Source organism: Sorex araneus, chromosome 1 (genome assembly GCF_027595985.1).
Source record: "Sorex araneus isolate mSorAra2 chromosome 1, mSorAra2.pri, whole genome shotgun sequence".
In the NCBI taxonomy this organism is placed as follows: domain Eukaryota; kingdom Metazoa; phylum Chordata; class Mammalia; order Eulipotyphla; family Soricidae; genus Sorex; species Sorex araneus.
Window position 1 is genome coordinate 57168880 of NC_073302.1, and position 27661 is coordinate 57196540.

At 39.4% G+C, this 27661-nt stretch overlaps 1 protein-coding gene across 1 annotated transcript in view; it reads right to left on the bottom strand.

Annotated features, from left to right (window-relative positions):
- CCDC171 (coiled-coil domain containing 171) overlaps positions 1–27661 on the bottom strand; it is a 318539-nt gene that overhangs the window by 221979 nt on the left and 68899 nt on the right. The window contains exons 6-9 of the mRNA XM_055123989.1: positions 25075–25167; positions 24047–24207; positions 18811–18949; positions 3459–3561 (exon numbers count right to left, since the gene is read on the bottom strand). Of these exons, the coding sequence (XP_054979964.1) occupies positions 3459–3561; positions 18811–18949; positions 24047–24207; positions 25075–25167 (496 nt within the window). The remainder of the gene's footprint in view (positions 1–3458; positions 3562–18810; positions 18950–24046; positions 24208–25074; positions 25168–27661) is intronic.

Consider the following 27661-nt stretch of genomic DNA (forward strand, 5'->3'; position numbering starts at 1 on the left):
CCCTCCACCAGTGCCCATTCTCCCCCACCAATGGAGAACCAGGTTCTTTAAGTCTTCAGATGCAGACTAAGTCGTATAACCCATCTTTCATTCTTCAATTTACAGAAGACAGGTCATGTGATTTCTAAATATCCTTAACAATACCAATTCCTATGACAAAATTCCTCTAATATATACCCTATCAGTTGTTTCTCTACAAATCCCTGAGTCATAAAGCAAAAACAATGCATATTATGCAGTATATTATTAAACAGCATAAGTACTATGGAGGGAGGAGAGAGATACAATAGAGTAAGGAGTGAGGTAATGAGGTACATGGCATGGCAATAAGTAGTGAATGAGCTTCAGGAGAAAATAAGAGCGTATATACAAAGAAAATTATAAGAACTTCTTACCAGAGGGGTAAGAGTTATACTGTTAACTGGTTATACTGAATAATGTAACTTAAGAACTTCCACAGAAGAAAGAATGATCAGCATGAAAGTCCTCAAGGCAAAATCATGCCTGCTATGCTAAATAGACAGTAGGAAGAATGGCAAGCAATAGGAAATTCAGGGTTTCCTGGAAAGAGGCCCCTGGTTGACAGCGACTGCCTTGCAAGTGTAAAGCCACAGTTCATTCCCTGATATAGTCCACATGCACTGATTCCTGCTCTTTGTGCCTGGTAGTTCTGCTGTCTGTGATCCCCAGCACTGCAAGCAATTTCCAATCACACTGCAGCCAGGTATGCTGTGTAAGCATGGCAACTAAAAGGTGTGCAATACCCCCAACAATCACCACAACTTAAAAAAGATAAAGTGTGAGTCTCATGATCATGAAGTATGACTCCTGGCAAGCACACATACAACACAACTAAAGAAGTGAACCCCAGCTTTTAAAGATGGGTAAACACCTCAATCTGATGTGTGACCCTTAGTGAGAAACACAACTAACATGTACAATCTCACAGCCAAGCGTGTATGCAACCCTGGGTCACCACAACAGTAACAACAATAAAGGGAAGGAGAGGGGAACAAAAGAAAAAGGAATAGGGCATGAGACTGAAGAGTGACAGAGAGGGACCAGAGTGATAGTACAATGGGTAGGGCACTTGCTTTATACATAGATGACCTGGACTCTATCCCCAACACCCCATATGGTCCCCAAAGCACACCAAGGGTGATCCCTGAGCACAGAGTTAGGAGTGAGCTCTGAGCACCAATAGGTGTTGCACACACACACACACACATTTAATAAAATAAAGAGTGATAGAGAATAAGGTCAGGTCACAGAGGGTCTTGCAAGTCATTATTAATTTTAAGTGAAATGCAGATTGGAATCAATAAGGCTTGCAACAAAGAAATAATATATCTTAAGTTTTCAAATCATCATTGTGATGGCTACAGAGAAACCAGACTGCATGTTAGCAAGATAGAAGCAGAAGGACCAGTTCTAAGGAGGTTGGAAGCAGTAACAAAGTACAAACTATCACACTGACCCACTTGAGTAAGAAATTGAGTCCTTTACATAAATTCCTTAATGTGTTTAACTCAGACTTCACATTAGCCTCTAAGTGAAGATGAACTTGTGGGGACAATCTGATTACTATACAAATCTGAAAATCCTGAAGAAGAAAGGAAGTAAAAAACAACAGTAACAACTCTCAACTCCAGACTACTAAAACTTATTCAAGAAAATAGTTTTCAGTCATTCCAGCTTAAAAGAGCAAGTGAAAAAAAACTTATCATCATCATCACTCTAAAGTTCATTCAGTTAAAGGGAGTTACTGAATATATATACAATTTAAGGTAAAAAAAGATCATAAAAGGGGGTAAAACAATATTGTCTATTTGTCATACTGCAAAACAGAATCTCCCTTGATAATCATTCCCATAACAATTTCATTAATTTTGTGACAAATACTAAGTCTGTACATTACTCACAAAGTAAAATATATTCCCTTACTGAAAAGATTTTTCTCTAAGACATGTGTACTATGAACTATATTTATGCTTATACACACACATATATTTATTAGACACACATGCATACATACATCATTACATTATCATCAGAGACAATGTTTTATTACTTCATCTGGGAGGAACAAAGTATTTTTTTGGCTTTGTGCAGTTTATAGAGTAAGAAATTTCAAATTTTTAGGTCTTTCCATGAGATATTGAGCAATAAGCTTTATTATTTATACCCTTTCTGGCAAAAAGAAAAAAGAAAAAGGGAAAAAAAAAGGGCCGGGTGAGGTGCTTGCCTTGTACACAACTGACCTGGGTTTGATCCCTGGCACCCCATATGATAACCTGAGCACCACCGGGGTGATCCCTGAACACAGAGCCAGAACAAAGTCCTGAGTACAACAGATTATGGCCCAAAACAAAAAAATATATATATCAATGTTCTAAAGCTCAATTTAACCTGTAAGGAATTTTATTCTGTATATATTTTAGAAAAAAGATTGAGTCAGAAGGGGCTGGAACGAAAGCACAGCAGGTAGGGCATTCACCTTGCACGTGGGCGACCCAGGTTCGATTCCCAGCATCCCATATGGTCCCCTGAGCACCGGCAGGGGTGATTTCTGAGTGCAAAACCAGGAGTAACCCCTGTGCATCACTGGGTGTGACCCAAAAAGCAAACAAAAAACAAAACAAAACAAAAATGATTGAGTCAGAAAACAACTAAGTAATCCAAGGATAACAGGATTGGGGGGGGGGGGGAGAACGGCAGAAAAGTATAAATATTTAAGTCAAAGCTACTACACAGCATGCATAATAGTAAAATAACAAAAAATATAAGGAAGTATAAATCATGTAAAGTAATCATTAACCAACTAATGCTTTTAACAGTTCCCAAAACCGTTCTACCGAATACACAATTTTTATAACTGTTTATTATACTAAAACCAAAAAATGTTTATATATGTATACACACATATATTACCTACTATATAATATACATATAGCACCTACCAAAACAATATAAATACATATGTATTATATGGTAGTAGGAAATAAAGGGAAAAATAGCTTAGAAATCAACAGCATAGAATCTACACTATGTTGCAGTCTGTGTCCTACATAACCTTTTGAATGCATGACCTTTAAGTTGGTGAAGGTTGCCTCAGAATTTGGCTCAGTTTGATGGAAACATCTGTTCCCCTTGCAGGTACACTGTAAGGACTTTTTTCTCAGTTGGATTCAGAACACAGCAAGCGAGCCCTTGTCTGTCCAATCACACAGACCCCAACACTTGTAAATCAAGTTCTGGGAGGACAACAGCAGGTCCACGTTCCATCACCCTTTCCCAGCCAGCTAGGCCAACTGACTGCTGTGAAAACTGCTCTTATCATGTCATCAAATCAAAACATGTTGAGATGAGGGACTAGAAGAGGCATCTGCAGAATTCCCAAAATGTAGTGACTTTGGAACATTGACAGATGCATCTGTCATCTTACACCTTCAACTAACCTGATGTCCACTGGCCCGACGCAGTAAAGCTGTCCAAGATCGATTCCAATTCTTTGACGTTATTTTCACATGTCTCCACTAGAAAGGCTTGGTGCTTCTTAGCCTTTTAATTAATAAAAAATAAAAACATACAATAAGATCATAAATTATAAGAGCTGCAGATTTCTGGTATGAACATACATAGAAAAATTAAGCATAAAGAAACTAAAAATTACTCGACTGGAATTCACTAGGGGAAAAACCTCTTTCCTTCCTCAATCCTTTCTTAACTTAAAGTAACATTGTACAAGGTCCTAAAAAATGTTGAGGCCTTGGTACCCAGGACTATTCTAAGTATTTTATAAACACATTTTTTTCTCACAACAGCTGTGCGAGGGAAGGACTATTAATACCCAAAATTTAAAAAAAAATACCCAAAATTTATAGATAAGAAAAGAGACATAAAGAAACTAAGGAATACTGCGAACTGCTCATGTTTGCAGTCATGTAACAAACTTCCAGATGGTGGTCAAAAGTGAATGTAGTAAGATGATTAGAAAAAGTAATCACAGGGTCAGAAAGATAGTACAACAGGTAAAGTGCCTGCCTTGCATGAAGCCAACCCAGGTTCCCTCCCCAGCATCCCATATTGTCCCGCAGCACTGCCAGAAGTGATCCCTTAGCCCAAACACCAAAAGAAAAAAAAAAAAAGTCAAGTATAGTGTACTCAAGAGAGATAGTAGCTTAAGTTAGGGTCTTTACAGTGCTAATTAAGGGTGGGCAGGGTGAATGTTCTTAAGGGTGATGGGAGGTATGTACACTGAAAATGTAGAATGTTAGAACTCACTAACACTGAATTTGATAGAATTTAATGATGTCAGGAAAAGTAAAAGAAGAGTCATCCTGATCTCAAGTTTTGAGCTAGAATAACTGGGGTAGATCTCAACAGTTATAATACTATGGTATAGAGGTCTTCTTTGGACAGTATTTTTAAAAATTAATTTGCAAGCTTATTTTTGGCCATCAGTCCAATCATGAACTTTAATTATCTATTGAAGATGGCTTTCAGACACTTCTAGCATCAGCACAATTTCTGACAAATAATAGATCCTAAGTAAATATATTTGAACTAAAAACAAATATAGAAGACAACTGGACATAATGATTAAAAACTCAGGGGAGAAATCAAGTACAGATCTGAGAATTATACATACACTTTCTTATCTTGAAAGTGATTGAAGGAATTAAGAGATAAAAATAGATCAGGACAAAACTCTAGAGATTAACAATTAGGAAAGAAAAGTCAGGACTGGAGAGATAGTACAGTGTGTAGGACACTTGCCTTGCACACAATTGACCTAATCTCAATCTCCAGCACCCCACGTCTGATCCCCACCAGAAGAGATCAATGAGCATAGAGCCAGGAATAAGCCCTGAGCACCACCAGGTGTGGCTTCAAAACCAAGAAGAGGAAGGAAAGAAGGAAGGAAGGAAGGAAGGAAGGAAGGAAGGAAGGAAGGAAGGAAGGAAGGAAGGAAGGAAGGAAGGAAGGAAGGAAGGAAGGAAGGAAGGAAGGAAGGAAGGAAGGAGTGACTCAGTAAATATGATAAAGAAAAGAAATAAAAACAGTAGATTACAATATCCTGAAAATCCAGGTAAGAGAACATTTTAAGGATAATTATCAAGTCGTTTATCACAAAGGACTTAATAATGGAACTTTTATCATGAAAGTTCAGATAAAAAGTGTTCACTGTGGAAAATGTACACTGGTGGAAGGATGGGTGTTCAATCATTGCATGACTGAAACTCAATCATGAAAGTTCTGTAAATTTGATTGAAATCTCAGTGATTGAATTAAAAAAATATATTTTTATTAGTAAATCACCATAGGGGTACTGTTACAGACTTATAAACTTTCATGCTTGTGTTTCAGTAATACAATGGTCGAGTACCCATCCCTCCTCCACCAGTGCCCATTCTCCACCACCAATGAAAAATATTTTTTAAATTTTTTAAAGCGTTCAATGGGCATGAGGATAAAGACACCAAAGGAGGAATGCTTACGGAATATAATATAAAATAAATAATAATATAGAAGGAAAGACTAGATATTATAGGATAAATAATTATTTTTTCATTGGATGTCAGTGATCTAACACTTTTCTAATTCTCTGGAAAAGTGATTCTTCACCTTCCTGAACTATACTAACTCCTTCTTTTAACTTTTCTCAGCACTTACAATAATTATGATTCTACATTTACTTTAGAAGTCTTTGAATGAATGTCACAGAATGCAGACCCATGAGAGAAGTAAATATCTAATTTATCTTCACTAATGAATCACCAGCACCTAGAGAACACAAAGTATTTTAATAAAAATGAAGGGGCATTCACTGGTGGTTGCTGCCCAGATCTCTCTTCACTCGTCACTGTGCCTCCTCAGCTTCTTCTGCAACCAGGTCTGACAAGCACAATACGGTGAAGATTAAGAAATTCGAGGAGTCAAAGTTGAAGAAGACAGAAACAAAAGAAGAAAACCCCTCTGCCTTCTAACGAAACAACTGGACAGGAGAAGCAAGCTGGCAAATCACATGGCGCAAACACCACCAATATGGATTGTGTGCCACACACGCACCGCCTTCTTATTTCACTTCAGCTGTTTAACTTTGTTAAGATCACAGGGTTCAATAAAGTTTAAAGTTAAATGACTGCACTGCCCCTTTTCACATTTAGGATTTGAGGACTACTGACAATGAGGCACCTTGCCTCCCGTCTGTTTGTCTGGTTGGAAGGAAAAGAACTTGCATGTATGTTGGGAGAGAAAATAAGATGGGTGGGACATGAGGTTAATTTAACACCCAGTTGATTCAAAGTGTGTCCTGCAGGCTGCACAACACAATTTAACACCCGGGTGTGCAAGGCAAATGCCCTACCCCGCTGTGCTATCACTCCAGTCCTTTTGTATTGAAATGCACAATGTTAATATGCAAATAAGGTTTTAAAAATCTAAAAAAAATAAAATAAAAATTAAAGAATGAAAACTAGCACATGCTCTTTACAAAAGACTGATAGCTCCTTGAGAATTCATTCACAGACTTGATGGGAATGCTCCTTTTCACCAACTAAAATGGAAGGATCTCTGAGCTGCATGGCTAAGATTAAAAAAAAAAAAAGCAAGAGCAGGGGAAGAGTCTGCTCATCCTGGTCTCTTTTTTTTTTTCTTTTTGGGTCACACCCAGCAATGCACAGGGGTTACTCCTGGCTCTGCATTCAGGAACCACCCCCGGCAGTGCAGGGGACCATATGGGATGCTGGGAATCAAACCCAGGTTGGCCGCATGCAAGGCAAACACCCTACCTACTGTGCTATCACCCCAGCCCCCAGTCTCATTTTTTAATGTCGTTATTGGTTTTGTTGCTGTACTTTGAGAATATATTATATAGTTTAGATATCAGTCCTTAATCTAATGATGACTGTATGCAAATGTTTTCTCTATTCCTGTAGGCTAATTTTTTATTTTAGCTCCAGTTTCTTTTGCCATACAAAAATTCCTAAGTTTGGGGCCAGAGATAGTACAGCAGATAAGGTGCTTGTCTTGCATGCGACCAACCTGGGGTTCAATTCCCTGCATCCCCCAAACCCCGCCAGGAGTAATTCCTGAGTGCAGACCCAGGAGTAATCCCTGAGCATCACTAGGTGTGGCCCCCAAACCAAAAAGAAACAAAACAAACAAAACACTTTCTTGATTTAATGGAGTCCCATTTGTACAATATTACAATATGTACCCCACAACCAAGTACCCATCACCCACTCCCACCTCCTCTTGTCACGCAGTTGCCTTTCCGTTGCCCCCACCCCTTGCCCCACTGCTTGGTAATCTGAGTTTTGTAATGAAACTCTATTCCTTTGTTTTCAGGCCTGTGTGTGATCCTGAGTCTCTGAAACAGTATCAACAACAATGAGGAAAAGAGGGGAAGGGATTTGAAAAATAGAGTCAAATGAATTATATTAATATATCAACTGCCACAAACAAAACAGAATTTAAGACGAGGGCCATGTGGATCAGTAGTAGAGTGCATGCCTCACTTGTCTAAGGTCCTGGAGTTGATTTCCAGTATCACAAAAGAAATACATAAGTTTTAAAGCCACAGAATGCATAAAGAATCAATTGTTCAAGTTATTGGTCACTGTTAATTATTAAGTATTCTAATGACTTATTAGATTCTTTTAAATTTATACTATGCTCATGTAAAATAAAATGCATCAAACAAAAGATAAAAATTAAGTCATCACTTTATTCACATTTTATATTTAATATAAATTGTGCATGCCAGAATTATACATAAATTATGTTTATAGTCTAGAAATATCACTATGCCATAATTTCTAATAGTTATACACAGCTTAATGACGGCTCATAGATAGACTGCAAACACCACAGTGGTTCCAACAGACTACCTCACAAACACGAGGTGTGTAATAGAGTGTCTATCTTCCAAATTTGTGTAACTACTCCATGACATCTTCTCAATAACAAAGTCACCTAGTGCGTTTCTCAGAACATATCCATGTAAGTGACACAGAAATTGACAATGGTAAAGGTAGCAGATAGCCTGGTGGAGGGAGCAACCCTGAGGTGCTTTACATATGAAACCCTCCCATTAGCAGCTTTCTATACCATGGTGTCTAAAAATAAAATTCTACATATATAGAAATAATATGTTTTTATTTCTACCGAATACAGATTAAGATGACTTTAGCTCAAATAGGATGAAAGTCTACAGGCCTGCTGGTGCCAAATGGCCTGAGCAGCACTGCATCCACATTCCCAAACATGCAATCACCTGGCCTCATAAGGCCAAATATTGCCAGTGCCTCTCAAGCCACCTGAGGATTCCTAGGGAAGCAACACACACACAAACATACACACACACAAACACACACACACACTTGTGGGTAGGGCGTTTGCCTTGCACACAGCCAACCCAGGTTCGATTCCTCCATCCCTCTCGGAGAGTCTGGCAAGCCACCAAGTGTATCCCGCCGCACAGCAGAGCCTGGCAAGCTCCAAGTGGCGTATTCAATATGCCAAAAACAGCAACAAGTCTCACAATGGAGACGTTACTAGTGCCCGCTTGAGCAAATGGATGAACAACGGGAAGACAGTGCTATAGTGCTACATAATTAACATACAGAATTTAACCTAGGGGCAGAGCAATAGTACTATGGGTAGAGTGCTTGCCTTGCACACAGCTGACCAAAGTTTAATCCCCAGTGCCTCATGGTCCCCCAAGCCCCACCAGGAGTGATCCCTGAGAGCAGAGTAAGAAGAAATCTCTGAGCACCTGTGGGGCCCAAAAAAAAAAAAAGTTACCCTAGGAACAAAGTACCTTAATGTTATGCCAGCTAACCCACTAGATTTCAAATGAACATTTACTGATGACCCACCATGAACAAAGCACTACTTTGTATGCTGCGATGAATCCACAATTGGTATGCACAAGAGGTTGACATAGTCGAAGAAGGTTCAGAGAAACTTGTGATTGAACTTGTGATTGAAATATTTTCATGTGTAATTGAAGAGCAGTCAAGCTTGATTAAGAAGAACAATAAATGAGGTAAACGAGGTCCAAAAGATGGCTCAGTGGCCCAGAGTGCATTCTTAGGGAGGAAGCAGGCTGATTTTAATCCCCGGCACTGTGGTCCCCACGCACTTCCAGGAGTGACACCTGAGCCAGGAATCACCTCTGAGCAGTGGAGGGTATGACAACCCCGCTTAAAAAAAAGGTTGAATCATCATTAAAAATTATAATTACACGGATATCAAAGAGATAGTACAGTGGTTAATGTGTTTGCCTTTCACATGGCTAACACGAGTTCGATCCCTAGAAGCCCAGATGGCCCTCGACCTCGCAAGCAGTGATTCTGAGAGCAGAGCCAGGAGGCAGCTTTGGGAACAGCGAGATAGAGCTCAAAAACAAATCAGAAAAATTATAATTATAAAAGTGGAAATAGTTACAGTTCCATAACATGTTATATTTGATGTCCTACATTTCACGTACTGCTAAGACAAATGAATTTCCAGCTTAATCTAATATGCCATTCTTCGTATTTCTTTTGTAATTATGTTTCTTTGAGTCTACAGAAGCCTATACCTTGGCTCACCGATTCAATTCCCAGCATCAGATGGTCTCCAAAGCACTGCTAGGTGTGGCCCATTTTAAAAGAAATACAATCATGGATTTTTTTTCCTAACTGAGGAAAAAAATTAAATGAATGTCTCTTTAAAACACACACACACACACACACACACTTAATGCCACAAAAATTGATATACGCTCTTAAAGCAACACAAAAATATGTGGGCAAAGATTTCTGTCTAGAAATTGGCAGACTCTTTTTTTTTTTAATTAGTGAATCACTGTGAGGTACAGTTACAGACTTACAAGCTTTCGTGCTTGCATTTCAGTCATACAATGGTCGAGTACCCATCCCTCCACCAGTGCCAATTTTCCACCACCAATCCCAGAATCCCTCTCACCACCCCCACCCCGTCCCCTCCACCCCACCCCACCTCTGTGGCAGGGTAGTCCCTGTTGCTCTCTCTCCTTTTGGATGTTGTGGTTTGTAGTAGAGGTATTGAGTGGCCACCATGTTAGGTCTATAGTCTACTTTCAGCCCACATCTCCCATCCAGAGAAGGCCCTCCTAGCACCCTTTAATTGGTAGTCCCTTGGCAGACTCTCTATTGATGTAAAATAGGAGGGTGAAATGGACTCAAGCCAAAATAACAGTAAAAAGCAATAATGAAGTCTCTTTTAAAAAAAACTTTTTATTAGGGAATCACCATGAGGTACAGTTACAGACTTACAAACTTTCTTGCTTGCGTTTTAGTCATAAAATGGTCCAGTGCCCATCCTTCCACCAGTGCCCATTTCCACCACCAATGTCCCTGAATCCTCCCACCACCCCAACCCCATCCTGTCTCCTCCATCCCACCCCACTTAAGTGGCAGTGCATTCCCTTTTGCTCTCTCTTTCCTTTTGGGTATTGTGGTTTGCAGTAGAGATACTGAGTGGCCATCATGTTCAGTCTGTAGTATACTTTAATGAATTCTTTTAATAAAATTTTAGGTCAAAGCAAATGTATTGTTTTTTAGCTTTTTGGGGGGGGGTCACACCCAGCAATGCACAGGGGTTACTTCTGGCTCTCCTGGTGGTGCTCGGGGGACCATATGGGATGCTGGGAATCGAACCCAAGTCAGCCACGTGCAAGGCAAATGCCCGACCCACTGTGCTATCTATCCAGCCCCTACAAGTGTATTTTTAATAATAGAATTTTAACCATATATTTACCTTTTAAACAATGATCATATAATTTCAGAAACATTTGCCTCAACTAAGCATTATATTTTAATTTAAATAATACTTTAAGTTATTACAAAGACTGGAAAGCCTCAGATTCTTTGATCAATGTCACATAAATTAGCTCTACAACTCATCTTTTCATCATCTCTTCCACTGATTTCCCTAGTTACCATTATTACATTTCCAGTGGACGTAGGACTCAAGGAGTGACTGCTAGGCACACTGAACATAATTGTTCCAGTAAGTTTTCATGATATCTCTACCCACAGCTTTTCCTTGAGGTCAATGACAATTACTATCTTAATTCCTTATAAAAATCTTACTCTTTCTGGGGCTGGAGCGATAGCACAGCGGGTAGGGTATTTCCTTACACACAGCTGGCCTGGGTTTGATTCCCAGCATCCCATATGGTCCCCCGAGCACCACCAGCAGTAATTCCTGAGTGCATGAGCCAGGAGTAACCCCTGTGCAACACCAGGTGTGACCCAAAAAGAAAAAAAAAATCTTACTCGTTCTTTGCCTCCTTCCATGCCTATGTTTCCATAGATGGAAGAGTTCTATGATCCTGAATGCTATGACAAAATGTCACCATCTCCTATGCAGCTTTATTTTTCAGTACACGCTACTTCTAATCTAAACATGGACATTGAAAAAATTCATCTTCCCTCTTTCCCTCTTTTATTTCTCTCTCTCTCATTCATGTGCATATAAATACATACACAAAAATACATCTTCTCTTTTCCCAAGTCAAAAAATGAGATTTGAACTGATCCACACAACTAATTCTACTGGGGGATAAGGAGTTATGTTGGGGTCTTGGGAGATGGGTGATGGGTGTGGTGTTGGAACTAGCGCATGAGAAACCATGATTAATAGTACTATAAACCACAGAACTTCAAAAATAAACCTAATTAAAAAATAAGATTTAATTTTTATAAAGTTATTGATACACAAGAACAATTTTCAAAAAGCTCAGTGAAAAAAACTTTACGAATTTAGGTAGCCAGCCAATGATAAATATTTAAGTACAAAAAATATACTTAAACATTCAATGAACAGGATTTAATAGTACAAAGTTTTTCAGAAACCCTAAGAGAAAAATAAAGTGATGCTTTATACTAACAAAAACAATGTTCATATAGAAATACTATTCCTTGGGAGGATTGAAAAACAAATCAACAAACTTCAGAACAGAACACTTATTAGCCCCACCATTTTGAATGCCCCCTACAAAATCAGGAACAGGTTCTTTTAAAACAAACCTAATAGATCATTTGAAGCAAAACTATTATCAAGTAACATTAACTATGCCACAAAAATCAAAGCACTTATAAAAATCCTATTTAGTGCCAACAATCATTACTGTTATATAATCAGTCAAACTCAAAGTATAGAGAAAAACATAAACGCTTGATCGTTTTCAATCACAAGTTCTTTACACAATAAAACATTCTTTGAGCAAAACCTCATGAGAACCAGAATTCCCTTTTCAATATATGGTCTCTCCTAGAACAGCAACCTAAACATTACTGAGTGGCAGAAAAACAAATCTTAGGAAATTATAGACTTTAAAAAATATCATTGAAGGAAACACAAAGCAAGAGAAGCAGATTTAAAGCTAACAGTTATGACAGGAGATCGAACTGGATCTGCTAAATCTCTGACAGAATTTACAAGGCAAGAACACAAAGCAGGTGAGACTAGAAATTCAATTGAATTTATTCACTGAATAAATAATCATTAAGTTCTTAGGTCTTGAAATTGTTTAATTTTAATCAAACTTAAAGCCAAGTTTTAATACAACTTGAAGTGAAAATTCAAGCGTATATACAAGGAAACTAATTTCATTAAATACTTTTATGTCCTATGTTGAAATTATATTAATTATGTGACAATAGTAACATCATTCATTTACAATTCATACATTTTTCTCGGTTTCTCAGTTGGGAAGTCATGCCTGATAGTGCTCCAGGATCCAGAGAGTGATCCCAGCAGTTCTGAGAAACTACCAGGACCACTCCAGTAGGTGCCTGGGGGGACTAGGTAGTTCCAGGGATCAGACTACCCCTTAAGCCACATCTCTAGCTACTAATCACATCTCTTATTTTCTAAATTTTATTTATACACCATCACTGTATCACTGTCATCCTGTTGCTCACCAATTTGCTTGAGTGGGCACCAGTAACGTCTCCATTGTGAGATTTGTTACTGTTTTGGACCTATTAAATACACCACAGGTAGCTTGCCAGGCTCTGCCATGTGGGAAGATATTCTCAGTAGCTTGCCGGGCTCTCCAAGAGGGGCAGAGGAACCGAACCCAGGTCAGCCACATATAAGGCGAACGCCCTACTGTTGTGCTATTGCTCCAGCCCTTATACACAATTTACAATATTGTTAATAACACAATTTCAGGCATATAATGTTCCATTACCACATCTATCAGTAGTGCATGTCCTTCCACCAAGCCTCAAGATTCCTTCCCAACCTCTGACCCATTAAACTCAGTTCTGCATGCTGATTTTTGGGGTCTATTAACACTGGACATTAATTATTCTCCTACTATGCTTCTTTATATTCCACATATGAGAGAGACATTTCTATATTTGTCCCTCTATTTCTAACAGACTTCACTTAGCATGAAGCCCTCCAGTTTCATCTATATAATGTCTAGATTACATGATTTCATCTTTTTTGTAGCTGAGCAGTACACCAGTTTTTTTGATCTATGCATTTATTTGGGGGTCTTAGAGTGTTTCCAAATCTTGGCTATTGTGACTAGCTCTGCTATTATCATATGAATTCAAATCACTTTTTTTGAAATATTGTTTGGGGCTCTCAGAGTAGATGCTGCAATGTAAAATAAACGGGACATACGGAAGCTCAATTATTAATTTTTTAGAGACATCTCTATACCCAGTTCCATAGAGGTTGCACCGGAAGTCATTCCCACCCACAGCAGATACAGGTTCTTTTTCCCCCACATCCCTGCAAGCTTGTTTCTACAATGTTTAGTGTGTAACAATCTCACAGGGTGAGGGAGTATTCATTGCAGTTTTGATTTGCATTTCCCTGATAATAAATTATGAAGAGCTTTTTAAAAATATAACTATTGACCATCTGTATGTGTTCTTTGATGAATTATTCAGCACTTCTCCCTATTTTTGATGGGATTATTTTTTCCATTGCTAAGTAGGTTTTTTCTTAATTTCCCTCCTTTATTTAAACACCATGGTTAATAAAGTTGCTCGTGATGCCTTTGTAACAGATATTCAGTATTCCAACAATAGTCCCACCACCACTTCACCTTCCCTCCACCACTGTCATCATTTTCCCAACCACTCCTCAAACCTGCTCCCTTAGCATACACAAAATGGTTTATTTTATATTGCTTGTTACAGCTAAATGGCTAATGCAATTATCAAAAAATACTTCAGCCAAAGAAAATTTGTGAAAATTGTTATATCTCACTTGGGGGATATTAGGTCCTTATTTGAGGGTTTACTACTAAGCTGTTATTGCTAGTTAATCCTTTTGTATTAATGTTTTTGATTACTGAGTTTTTTGGCTTCTGTGTCACTTTCCCATCTAATCTGGCGTGTTCCTGCTGGGGTGTCAGTATTGTAGTTTGTAGCTGTCCCTGTCCACATACTCGAGAAACTCCAGATGAATTAACTGGGCAATAAGTTTAAATAGAGCTGGTTGTGGGATGTGGGTGTGGCTTCTGGGGATTCTGGAAGTATGAAGGGGTGGAGGAAGATGTCCCCTCACCCGAACTCGGAGAAGATCCCAGAGTTCTCAGCGTAGATGCTGGTGTACCTGAAATTTTCAGCAGTTCACCGGCTCTGCAGAGCTCAGTCATGAGGTGGTGGAGTCGGGCCCTTGGCACGCCAGCGGCTGCGAGGTCTGAGTGCTGGGGCTTCAGTAGGGTGGGGACTCAGCCCATCCCCCTCCTGAGGGTGCCACAGGGTTTTTGGGGAGACTGGTGTATCCATGAATTTTTTTCGGCTAGTAGGTCTCTTCTGAGATTTAATCATAAGTCTCTAATGCTGGGCCAAGAGGTGAGTTCACATGGTGGGATTGTGGGATCACGTTGCTAAGTCTGCAAGTGCTTTATCTTGGATATTGTGTCTTTGTCAAGTGTATGTGAGTGAATATTTGCTCCCAGTCCATAGGAGGACTTTTTAATCTAATTATGACTTCTTTTGCAATGCAGAAGCCTGTTAATTTGATATAGCCCCATTTGTTACTTTTGCTTCTATTTTCTTGGCCAATAGAAATGAGGCATTCTGTTGGTTCAGTCTCTGCGCTTGGACTGACAACCAATATCCAGATCCCTTCCCCTCCCCACAATTCAACTCATTCTGCAAGTAGAAGCCTGCACTGAGAAGCGGTTTATGGGGAGAATACTATCTCTTGCCTTTTCCTGGGCTCACCTGAGGCCAGAAGCCCATGCATGAAGTGCAGCAGGGAGCAGGATTCTCCGCCTCTGGCTGCAATAGCTCTCTCTGTTATTTTTACAGGTCTGAGAGGCTGCTGGGCTCTGTGCCAGCTTCCGGCCTAGGCCTTGTGCTGGTAGGTCCCTAAAAAGTCATGGGTTCATTTGCAGCCCACAGATTTCACAGCTTTTTTGTCTTTCTCCCAAGCCTGTAACTGCATTTGGTTCTATTGTTGGATTACAGCTTTCCCGCAAAGAACCTTCCTCACTCTCTTAGCTGAGGACCACCACATTGACACTGCAGGATTACTCCTGGAACTCTTCGGTCAGTTCCATTTTGTCACAGTTTTTACCTAATTCCTTCTCCACCATCTTCTCCTAATCATGTCTTTTAAATCCATACATCAGGAGCTGGAGAGATAGTACGGCGGGTAAGCACTGGTCTTATATGTAGTTAATCCAGGTAAAACTTCCAGCATCCCATATGGTCCCCTAAGCCCAGCCAGGAGTGATCCCTGAGCATAGAACAGGAGGAAGCCCTTAGCAGAACCAAGTATAGCCCAAAAACAAAATAAGCAAACAAACAGAAAACTAACAAAAGAGTGGGAGGGAACAAGAGGGAAAGAGCAGATGGAAAAACATAAAGGTAGCGGGTTTTAGAAATTATAAGAACAGAGAGGATCAAAGGAGACAGGGGCTGAAAGAAGACCGGAAGAGACACGGGGATAGCAGTGGAAGGTCTTGGGCACTTTGGACATGACAGGATGTGGTACATTGTATCAATATCATATTTTGTGTATGAATACTTCAACACTATTGTAACTACTTAAACTATAATTAATGATAAAACACATACTCAAAGGGATCATAACTCACCATGCAAATGAACAAAATTTCACAGTTTCCCTAGAGACATGCAAATTAAAAGCTGAACAGAGCCTTTAAGTAGCTCGATCAACCCACATGAACAAGATCACATTGACTGAAATCAATGTGATCTTTAGAAGTTTTTGAATGCTTCACTAACTCTTCAGCGAGAAACTACATTCCAATCTATAAAGTTTTGAAGAAACAATTCGTTGACAATCTTCAGCACAATGATCCTCACAACAGTTTGTTGTAAATATAATGAGTGCCAAAGGCCAAACAAATAAATAGAGGTTTATTTCAAAACTGCAAATGTTAAAAAATAAAAACATTTTGACATCAGGTAAGTTGGAAGGGCAGGGGAGGTGCTGCTTACTCCACACCTTGAGGGGTTCAGGAGCTACTCACTGTTCTGTGGTCAGGGATTAAATCACCTGGTATCAGGGATCAAACCAGCATCGTCTTTATGTAAGACAAGCACCTGAACCCCTGTACTATCTTTCTAGACTAACAAAGAATTTTATTTTTTTTTTCTTTTTGGGTCACACCTGTCGAGGCACAGGGGCTGCTTCTGGCTTTGTACTCAGGAATTACTCCTGGCAGTGCTCAAGGGACCATATGGGAAGCTGGGATTTGAACCCAGGTCAGCCGCGTGCAAGGCAAACACCCTACCCGCTGTGCTATCACTCCAGCCCTGGCTAACAAAGATTTTTAATCACAAGATACCCATATCTACATGATGAATTAAACTGGTCTTCTTTTACTTCACATCTAGTCATTGAAGTGCTAGAAGAACAGAATTAGGAGAATTCACAAACATACTTGAGGACAATATCTTCACTACTTCACTTCACTACTATCTCAGTTATAAATTTTATATTGCAATCTCAGTTATAAATCTGGTTCACTTCTCAAATTACTGAATATGCTGTCAAGTAAGCAGACCTGATTCACAACTCAGGCCTCAATGACTCAACATGTTTTCCTGAACCACTAATTCTCTCCTCTGAGGAAGGAGTTAAGAAGTGAGAATATCCATCAAATTTTGAGTAGTACACAATAGTGGTAGACATCTGAGCATGGCAGAGAGCTCTAAACTTTCTCAAGTCTGCCATATGAAGAACTTAAAGTACAAATTCAACCACAGAATGACATCAATTTCTACATAAGAACACATGAAATTAGATTGAATGAAGACTGTATATAATGTTAGATCACTTGAAATTATAGTTTAAATTTGATTCTCTCATGACCTGTGTATGTGGGCATCAATGATTTATTCATCATTTAGCAGTAAAACCTACTCTTCAACATTTTTATGGTGTGAAAGATCTGTTTGTATTTTAGAATAACTGACATCACTAAGAACTGAAATAGCTGTGTAACTGAAAATGAAGTAAGTCTCTCAGGAAAGTATATATATATTGGGGGGGCAGGAAAAAATACACATCTAACTATAAACTCAATGTCTTCCCTATTGGGGTCTGTTGCCAGCATACATAGAATATTTATATCTCAAGAAAATAAATCTAGGCAACAATTGTTTACTATGGCAAGTATTATGGAAGAATCTGGATCTATAAAATAAAGTTAAACTCAATGTGTTCCTGAAATGCATTCCAAAATCTCTAAGAGAAATAAACGCATATATTTTGGTGTACTATGAGGAAGATAGTAAACTAAGTATAAAAGGAAGACAAAGTCAGAGAAAATTCTGAATTGAAGTAGAAGGATGAGACTGGAAGCATTCACACAAAGTTTCACATATTGTAAGAAATAAGAGCTGAGAATTACAGGATGTATGGGAATTTGTTTGAGAGAGAGTGAGAGAGAAAAGGAGAGGGAGAGAAGAAAATGTGGCTCTCCAAAAAAGGAAAAGCCTAAAGAAAAGAAAAAATGAAAATACGTAATTTCTTTCAGAAGCCAAGGATATATTGGTGTGCTATAACAACAGAAGTAGCAGTCAATGGCAAACGATGGAAGTTAACATGGAAGCATGAAGAGGAGGGCCTCAGGACTACATAACAAGAATCTGGATTTACTCTGAAAACAACAGAGAAGCAGTGATAAATTCTGAATAAGAAGAACGTATCAAGGGGCTGGAATGATAGCATAGCGGTAGGGCGTTTGCCTTGCACGCGGCCGACCCGGGTTCAAATCCCAGCATCCCATATGGTCCCCTGAGCACCGCCAGGAGTGGTTCCTGAGTGCAGAGCCAGGAATAACCCCTGTGCATCGCCAGGTGTGACCCAAAAAAAAAACAAAAAAAAAAAGAACGTATCAAGATTAAATTCACATCTTAGAAAGACAAATTTTGTGATGGTGCAAATACTGGATAATTAAGGAAAGAAGTCAGAATGATCTGGTACGAGCTGATTACATATGGGAATCTTGAAATTATTAGTTCTATTAATTGTAAAACATGACCCCCTCTTCCACATAGATAACATTGTTAAAACATTCTATAGTTCACAATTCTAACTGATTCATGTAATCACAAAGAAGAAATGCTTTAATATATATATATATATATATATATATATATATCTTTGCTGTGATCAGTTGCAGTATTTTTGAAATTTATAACAATGTCACTAAAATTACTTTCATACCATTACCTCATGGCATGTGGTGAGAGAAAGACCTGTTAAACATCAAATTTGGCCCAATAAAGTAATTGCCATAGGGTACTTTTTTATACTTACCATTACAAGTTCTTCCTGTAATTCATTGAAACTTTTTTCATTATACTGGAGTCTCTTTGAAAGGTCTATAATTACTTTCTTCTGTTCCTCGATCTCTTCATTTAATTTCTTGTTTTTAGAGAGAAACTCTCTTTCTAATCTGGAAAGTTAAAATGTCAGAGAAAGCTTTTCAAATATGCTTTTGTCAAGTCCTATTAAACACTTTTAACACAGTGGCAGACATACAATATATCATGCTTGCATTCCAAAAAGCTTTCAAAGGCCACCTCTCCTTTTTTTCAAAAAGTGATTTTGTTCTTAAATAAAAGACTCTAAAGGAAAGACATCTACCCTCTGTTGATAAAAGATATTTGAACTATGCCCAAGGTTATAAACAAAATGGATTTGGTTCATGGCAATTTGGTCTCGTCATTGTTTTTTAATGAATAAAACCCAGCCATTACAGTTAAATTAGTTCAGAAGCTGTCTCAAAACTGAAAGTATTCCTATCAAACAATTCTCAAATTAAAGTATAAAATTAGAAATGGAAATAATATTTTATTCTTAAATGTCCAGAAAGTCCTACTGGTATGATAGCATGCCAAATCAAAAGAACAACAACCAAAAAATTTTTAATTATTCACTGTGAGAATACATGAACTTATTTTCAAAGGATTTGCCACCCTATTTAAATTAAGGTCATGAGAATGGAGCTGTTATAGAGTGTACATGTCACATTATACAAAGCCTGGGTTTGATCCTGGCACATATTTCAAAAAAAAATTAATTAAATTATGCCCAGTATGGCATTAAACAGCATTTAGAGTCTTATATGGGTATTAGAGGGAAGTCAACTTAGAAGTAATTCAATTTGAAAGTTATAATAGATAATTCACCAAAAGGGTAATTTTCATTAAAGTGATGCCATTATTTATTTTCATTCTGAAATTGACCCCAATAAATGCAAAAAACCAGGACCAGAACAATAGTACAGCAGGGAGAGAATTTGCCTTGCATGTGGCAGAACTGGATTCGATTCCCCATCCCATACAGTCCCCTGAACAATGCCAGGATGATTCCTGAGTGCGAAGCCAGGAGTATTTAACCCCTGAGCATCACCGGGTGAGACCGGAGAAATAAATTTTTTTTAAATAATGCAATAAACCAAATAAATCCTTGCCTCCCTGCCCAGATTTGATCTCTGGCATCCTATACGGTCCCCACACCCTGCCAGGAGTCATCCCTGAGCAGAGAGCCAGGAGTAAGACCTGAGCAGGGCCAGAAACCAAAGGGGTGGGGGTGGGGGTGGAGGGGAAGAGGGAAAATCAGCAAATTAGACCAAGGTAAAAGAATTTTTTTTTTGGTTTGAAAATTTAGAGAATCTTTATTTCTCAGGAAACTCCGCAACAGCTGGCAGGCATTGCCCTCTGCTGCCAGGAGGCCCTCGCGCCCCTTCCGCCAGGAAGCGGGGACCGGAGGCGAGGAGCCACACAGCGCACCCCAGAGCCTTAAAGAAAGCCACAAACCACCTCCGCCACACAGACACACGGACACACAGACACACGGACAAAATAAATAGACGTAGAAAAGCGGCTGCACTGGCCCAGTGCCGCCCGCACTCCCGGTCAGGCCAGGGATGGGCGGGCAGGCCCAGTCTCTGCCACAGCTCCCCAGGGGAGCCGGGAGGGGGGGGGCAAGGGAAGGATGAATAAATAAATAATAAATAGAACCAGACGTGCTCCCAGAGGCCTGAGGACTTGGGCGGCTCGAGTCTCAGGGCCCCTGGGGCCTGTTTCCCTGAAGGTAGCGGACTCAGTGACAGGAAGAAGAGAGGGGTAAAATGGCCCTAGGATGACTATGATAGGGAGCTGAGGAACAAGTCATTCAAAATGAAATGAAGGTGGAGCAAGAGGTTCAGAAAGAAGAGACTTTTATGTGACAGAACATAGAATTTATAAAAAAAAATGATAGCTCTTCTGAGGTGTGCTGAGAGAGAATTTTGGTTCTGTTAAGAGTCTGAGAAGGGACCAAGGATGCATCACAGTGGTAGGGGCCTTGTCGTGCATGTTTGAGGCCCTGGGTTTGATCCCCAGCACAACAGAAGATAATCTGAGAAAAACCGGGGATTGGTGCACAAAATGTAATCCAGTTTAAAATGTGGGGATCGCTGGTCATCTGATAATTCTGTAAATTTGGCAGTTTTTATGTGTCAGGCTCTGATTTAGAAACTAAAGAAAACAATTTCCGCAAAGAGGAACTAATAAACAGTATTATATTCTTTACTATAAAAGAATATAATAAAATATTCTATGTTTAAAAATTCCCGCACAGCAGAGCCTGGCAAGCTACCCGTGATGTATTTGATATGCCAAAAATAGTAACAGTAACAGTAACGTGCTTTTTGTTATTGGATTGAGCAGACGCCATTGGGCTACTACAAGCACGTGACATGGATGAATGAAGACGTTACTGGTGCCCTCACGAGTAATTGATGAACAACAGGATGACAGTGATACAGTGATACAGTCATTGTCACTGTCACTGTCATCCCATTGCTCATCAATTTGCTCAAGCGGGCACCAGTAGCGTCTCCATGTGAGACTTGTTGTTACTGTTTTTGGTATATCAAATATACCACAGGTAGTTTGCCAGGCTCTGCCGTGCAGGCGAGATACTCTTGGTAGCTTGCTGGGCTCTCCAAGAGGGGTGGAGGAACTAAACCTGGGTCGGCCGTGTGCAAGGCAAACGCCCTACCTGCTGTGCTATCGCTCCAGCACACAGTGATACAGTAATGTTTAAAAAAAATTAAGATCAGGGCTAGGGACATCGCCCAGTGGTAAGCGCATTTTCCTTGCATGTATTAGACCCTGCACTTAATCTCCAGCTCTACTGAACAAACAAATGAGAAAAATTTAAATAATTATCAGTTAGAGCCAGGGAGATCATTCAGCAGACGAATATGATCTCTGGCACCATATGGTCCCCAAGTACCACTGCACCTTCCCTGGAAGCTCATGAGCACTGCTAATCATGGCCCTCATGACTCCCAGCACTGCTGGGCGCTAACAGTGCAACACTGTGTGACCCAGGCATTGTCCAGCCTGGATAGACAAGCATTGTTGGGAGTGACCTGCCGACCACCTGAGTACTGCTTGGAAAACAAAAGAAAGAAATCAGTGATCCAGACAAGGTTACAGAAACTCAGTCCAAAATACATTCTGGGGAAAGGATAGGAAAAGGGAAGAAATAAGTCTGCCCTCTGAAAAAGAGATACAATGGAAACACAAAAGCAACAGCCAATGATAATATCTACAGGCGGAAACTGAGAGAAAAACTGGGCAGAATGTTCATGCCATTTAGAAATACAAAGTCAAGTGCCAGGAGACTGGTGAAAAGAATCAAAAGTGGTTGCTTTACAGGGTCTGCAATCTCCAGCCACAGCCCGGTGTGTGACCACTGTGGGCAGGAGCGTAACATGGCAAGGAAAGTGTGTGGCCCTCAGCAAGCACAATCAAGCACGTGCACAAACCCTGAGCACTGCAACAACACCAAGAATGACAACTGCAGCAAGTTAGGCAACTACAATAAAGATAAACTTCTTGGGGCTGGAGAGATAGCACAGCGGGTAGGGCGTTTGCCTTGCACGCGGCCGACCCGGGTTCAAATCCCAGCATCCCATATGGTCCCCTGAGCACGGCCAAGGGTAATTCCTGAGTACAGAGCCAGGAGTAACCCCTGTGCATCGCCAGGTGTGACCCAAAAAGAAAAAAAAAAAAAAGATAAACTTGAAGCATTCCCAGTAAAAATGCTTTTCATTATAAACTGTTAGAAACAGTCAGGAAGAGTCTAAAAGACCAATTCCACCACTTAGTAGTTAAGCATCCTCGCCCTTGTTCAGCCTCAATTCCCTTGGTTGTGTAAAATGAGGATAAGAGGAGTTACTACAAACCATAATGCCCAAAGAGAGAGAGAGACAGAGAGAGACAGAGAGAGAAGTAAAGTGCATACGATAGAGGCAGACTGAAGGTCAGGATGAAAGGCGGAAATAACACTGTTGAAGGGGAACAGGTTCCCCTGAAACCCAATCATGAACAACTTTGTAACTGTGTATCTGAGGGGGTGGGGAGAAGGAGGAATGGGGAGGAGGAGGAGATGGAGGAGGAGGAGGAGATGGAGGAGGAGGAGTAGGGGAAGGAAGAGGAGGAGGAGGAGGAGGAGGAAGAAGATGAAGAAGAAGAGGAAGAGGAAGAAGAGGAAGAGGAAGAAGAAGAGGAAGAGGAAGAAGAGGAGGAGGAAGAGGAAGAAGAAGAAGAGGAAGAGGAAGAAGAAGAGGAGGAGGAGGAGGAAGAGGAAGAAGAGGAGAGGAGGAAGAAGAGCAGGAGGAGGGAGAGCAGGAGGAGGGAAAGAGAGGAGGAGGGAGGTGAGGGAGGGGAGGAGTGAGGAGAGGGAGGGAGGTAGAGGAAGAAAAGAAGAGTGGAAGGGGGCAGGAGGGGACGGGGGAGGAGAAGGAGAAGAAGAAGAGGGGAAGAGGAGGGGGAAGAGATGGGGGAGGAAAAGGAGAGGAAGAGGAAGAAATAATAATAATAATAAAAGTGAGCTGCTACAGGCCAAAGTGATAGTATAGTGAGTAAGGCCCTTGCCTTACACACTGTCCCAGGGTTTGATCCCCAGCAGCCCATATTGTCCCTGAGCACCAACAGGAATAATTCCTATTTGCAGAGCCAGGAGCAACCCTTAATACTTCCAGATATGGCTCCAAAACAAAACAAAACAAACAAAAAAGAACTGTTATGTCATGGAGGGTTAAATAAATTAAATAAACCCATTCTAGGCTATGCACACAGTGAGTCACAATACATGCTTGCCAGTAGGAACGTTACTTCCAATATTATTTCTGCAGTTCAAGTAAATCTCAAACATTATGTCCATAAAGACCACTTTAAGTAGTCAAAAAATCAGGACCTTTATGGTTACTATCTAATAACAACAAATGTAATCTGAAATACAGTAATATATTTACTTTCTAGTATACAAACTGCATCTGTGAAACTATTTGAAATAGACATGTTTCAAAATCCAAAAGAGCATTCACACATTTACCTATGTACAGAGAATAGTTATGCTTTATAAAGTTCTTTATACCTAATATACCTTTAACATTAATGGGAGCTATATATAAACTACTGCACATTCACACTCACATGGTTTTCATAAACTCTTCATATTAACTTAGAAGATTTTACAGTAAAATACTCACAAATTTAGTTTTGTAAAGCTTTCTTGTGCATTATGCTTTTCTCGTTCATATGCGTTTTCAACTTCTTTGAATTCATTCTTGATCATTTCCAAATCAGCAACAGCTTCCGCTTGACTGGCCTTTTCTACCTGCAACGCTCCTTCGAGGTCTCGAATTCGTAACTACAAGATAATAAAGAAGTAGTTAAAGCAAGGAGAATCACTCTCAATGCATAGATTCTCATCAGCAGATCATCATTCAACCAGAAATATCTTTATTTCTACTATAGCTTAAGAAAAATAACAAACCCATGACAGTTTGTTTTTCTTTTTTTGTTGTTGTTTTGGTCTTCGAGTCACACCGGGCTACGCTTGGGATTTACTCCTGGCTCTGTGCTCATGGATCACTCTTGGCAGGGTTCAGAGGACCAAACGGGTGCCAAGAATTGAACTGTGGTAAGCCATGTGCAAGGTAAGCACCCTATGCACTGTATTATCCCTCCAGCTCATGACAGTATATTTTTTCAACTATAAGAATTAATTTTCTTCCTCTTATGAGAAACATCATTATATAACATCTTTATAAGCCTAAGAAGGGTGAAAAATATTTCCGTTTCTAGAAACTCTCAGAGAAAACTGAAGTTTTTATTATGAAATAATATTTGACCAAAATATTTATGGGTGCAATAATATGACATCTGAGATTTGCATCAAATAACCTGGGGACTGAAGGAGGCCAACTAGGAATATGTTAAACTGCTTCCTAAATTAATATTTACATATGATAATAGCACTATTATGTATAATTATTATCCAAATTATTATGTCTATTTATTATCCAAAAATCTTCTGGAATAGCCAAAACATTTATTCTTACACTAAAGTAAACAAGTAGAATAGAAATGCAGATACAAATCTGTAAATTTTCAAATTTGATCTTGTAAACTTTGTTTTTACTATTTTATCTAAATCTAATGTTGCCAAGAAAAATTATAAATCTAGAAAACGTTTCTTCTGTATATACTGCTATCTTCTTTTAGAAACTTATACCTGAATAATTTCAGAATTAAATTTTGATTCCAAATGCGCTGCTCTTTCTGCTTCAATATTTTCTTCTAGTTTCCTCACTCTTAGAGTAGTTACCTGAAAACAAATTGAAAATTTAAATTATTAACATAGCATTTATAGTACATATAAGAGTACCGTATAGGGCCAGAACAATAGTACAGCAGGTAGGTAGGGTCTTTGCCTTGCACATGGCTGATCTGGGTTCGATTCCCAGCATTCCATTTGGTCTTCCAAGAACCACAAGAAGAAATTCCTGAGTGCTGAATTAGAAGTATCCCCTGAGCATCACCAGGTGTGACCCAAAAAACCAAAAAAACAAACAAAAAAAAGTACTAAATCCCAGAATTATAATACGTTGAATTACTATCACCCTGTGGGTTTTTTTAACTTTTCAGAAATGAAGTATAAAATGCTCAGATAATATTCTAGAACTTTCTTTTTCTATGTATAATCTGGTATAATCTATATATAGTAAACTACATTTATTAATATGAACTGGAGCGATAACACAGTGGGTAGGGTGTTTGCCTTGCATGCAGTCGACCCAGGTTCGATTCCTCCGTCCCTCTCAGAGAGCCCAGCAAGCTACCAAGAGCATCCTGCCCACACGGCAGAGCCTGGCAAGCTACCCATGGCGTATTCGATATGCTAAAAACAGTAACAACAAGTCTCACTATGGAGACATTAGTGGTACCCGCTCAAGCAAATCAATGAACAACAGGATGACAGTGCAATATATGTAATGTGAAGTTTTTTGTACATTCATATATATATATATATATATGCAAGTATATATGTACCCACCAAAACTGCCATAAGACAGAAAATAGTTCTGTTACTCAAAAATATTCTTTAAATCACTTAGCATTTTTCATCACCCAACCCTCACTACTCTCCTTCCATCCCCAAGTAAAATTCAGTTTGCCTTTTGTCATTCTAAATTATTTTTGATTTGGAAATTTTTCTTTCTATGATGGAAGGATGGAACACACCCAGTGGTAATCAGGGCTTACTCCAGGTTCTATGTTCAAGGATCATTCGTGGCAGTACTTGGTGTGGTGCAGGGGATCAAACTGTGGTCAACTGGATGCAAGGCAAGTGCTTTAATCCTGTATTATTTCTCTGGCCACCTGGAAATTTTATTCAAGAAAAAAGGCCACTTGCAACTCCTGGGATGAAGTCACCATGTCTAAACCCAAAATTTGAAGACATATCACCATACATGATCCAATATCAGAGTTAGCAAAAGATCAAAAGCTAAGACTGGTAGGCAAGGACATTGTTATTTACAGATTTATCATGGCAGCCATCTAAATCAGCAGTTCATTCTTTTTATTATTAAATAGTTTTCAGTGTGTTGATACTCTACAGGTGTTTTTTCAATCCCCTATTTAAGAACATTTAAATCATTTCCAGTTTGAACTATTGTAATTAACAGCTAGAAGAATATGTGCAAGCTGTTGAGTGGACATGAACTTTTATTTCACTGGAGTAAACAGTGAAGGGAGAGTGACTAATTGTGAAATGGTAGATCGTATGCAATGTTTTATGAAACTGTCAAAGGGTTTTCCAAATGTTTCTAATTTTCTAAATCCACATCAACATATGGAATCATCGTTTTTCGTGGTTTTGGTTTTGGTTGGATGGTATCTTTTTAAACACTCAAATAAGCAGGTAATGGCATCTCATTTCAGCTTTGATTTGCATTTCCCCAAACACTAATAACAATGAACATCATTTCATGTACTTATTTACCATCTGTATATCTTCTTTGGTGAAACATCTGTTCAAATCTCTTCCTTACTTTATAAATGGGTTTCTCTGTTTCTCATAATTGAATGTTGAGAGGTCATTATATAATCTAGAGACAAGTCACATGTTGTTTATGTGATTTGCAAATATTTACTCCCAATCTTTCATTTTCTTAACAGTGTCTTTCACAAAGGAGATATTTTCATTGTTATAAAACATAATTATCAATTTTTTCTTCAGGCAAGGATCAACCGATCACCAGAATCATTAAGTCAAGAATTTTATTTTGGGGGGGCAGAAGCGATAGCACAGTGGGTAGGGTGTTTGCCTTGCACTCGGCCAACCCTGGTTCGAATCCCAGCATCTCATATGGTCCTCTGAGCACCACCAGGAGTAATTCCTGAGTGCAGAGCCAGGAGTAACCTCTGTGCATTGCCGGATGTGATCCAAAAGGGAAAAAAAAAAAGAATTTTATTTTGGGGACTAGAGAGATAGTACAGCAGAGAAGGTGCTTGCCTTGCACACAGCCAACTTAGGTTCTATCCTTAGCAACACACCTGGTCCCCCAGGCACCATCAGGATTGATTCCTGAGCACAAAGTCAGGAGTAATCTCTGGGCACTGACAGGTGTTCCCCCAACCCAAAAAACAAAAGAATTTTACTTTTTATGCCATTTTTATTGAGAAAATATAGCACTTGGAAGTCCTGGATTCCATGTTCTTTAGATTCCCAGAGAGGATAACAATCAAAAATCTCATAGGGGCAGAACAAGCAGGTTAAGGGAACATTTAGACACTTACACCCAACATAATAGGAG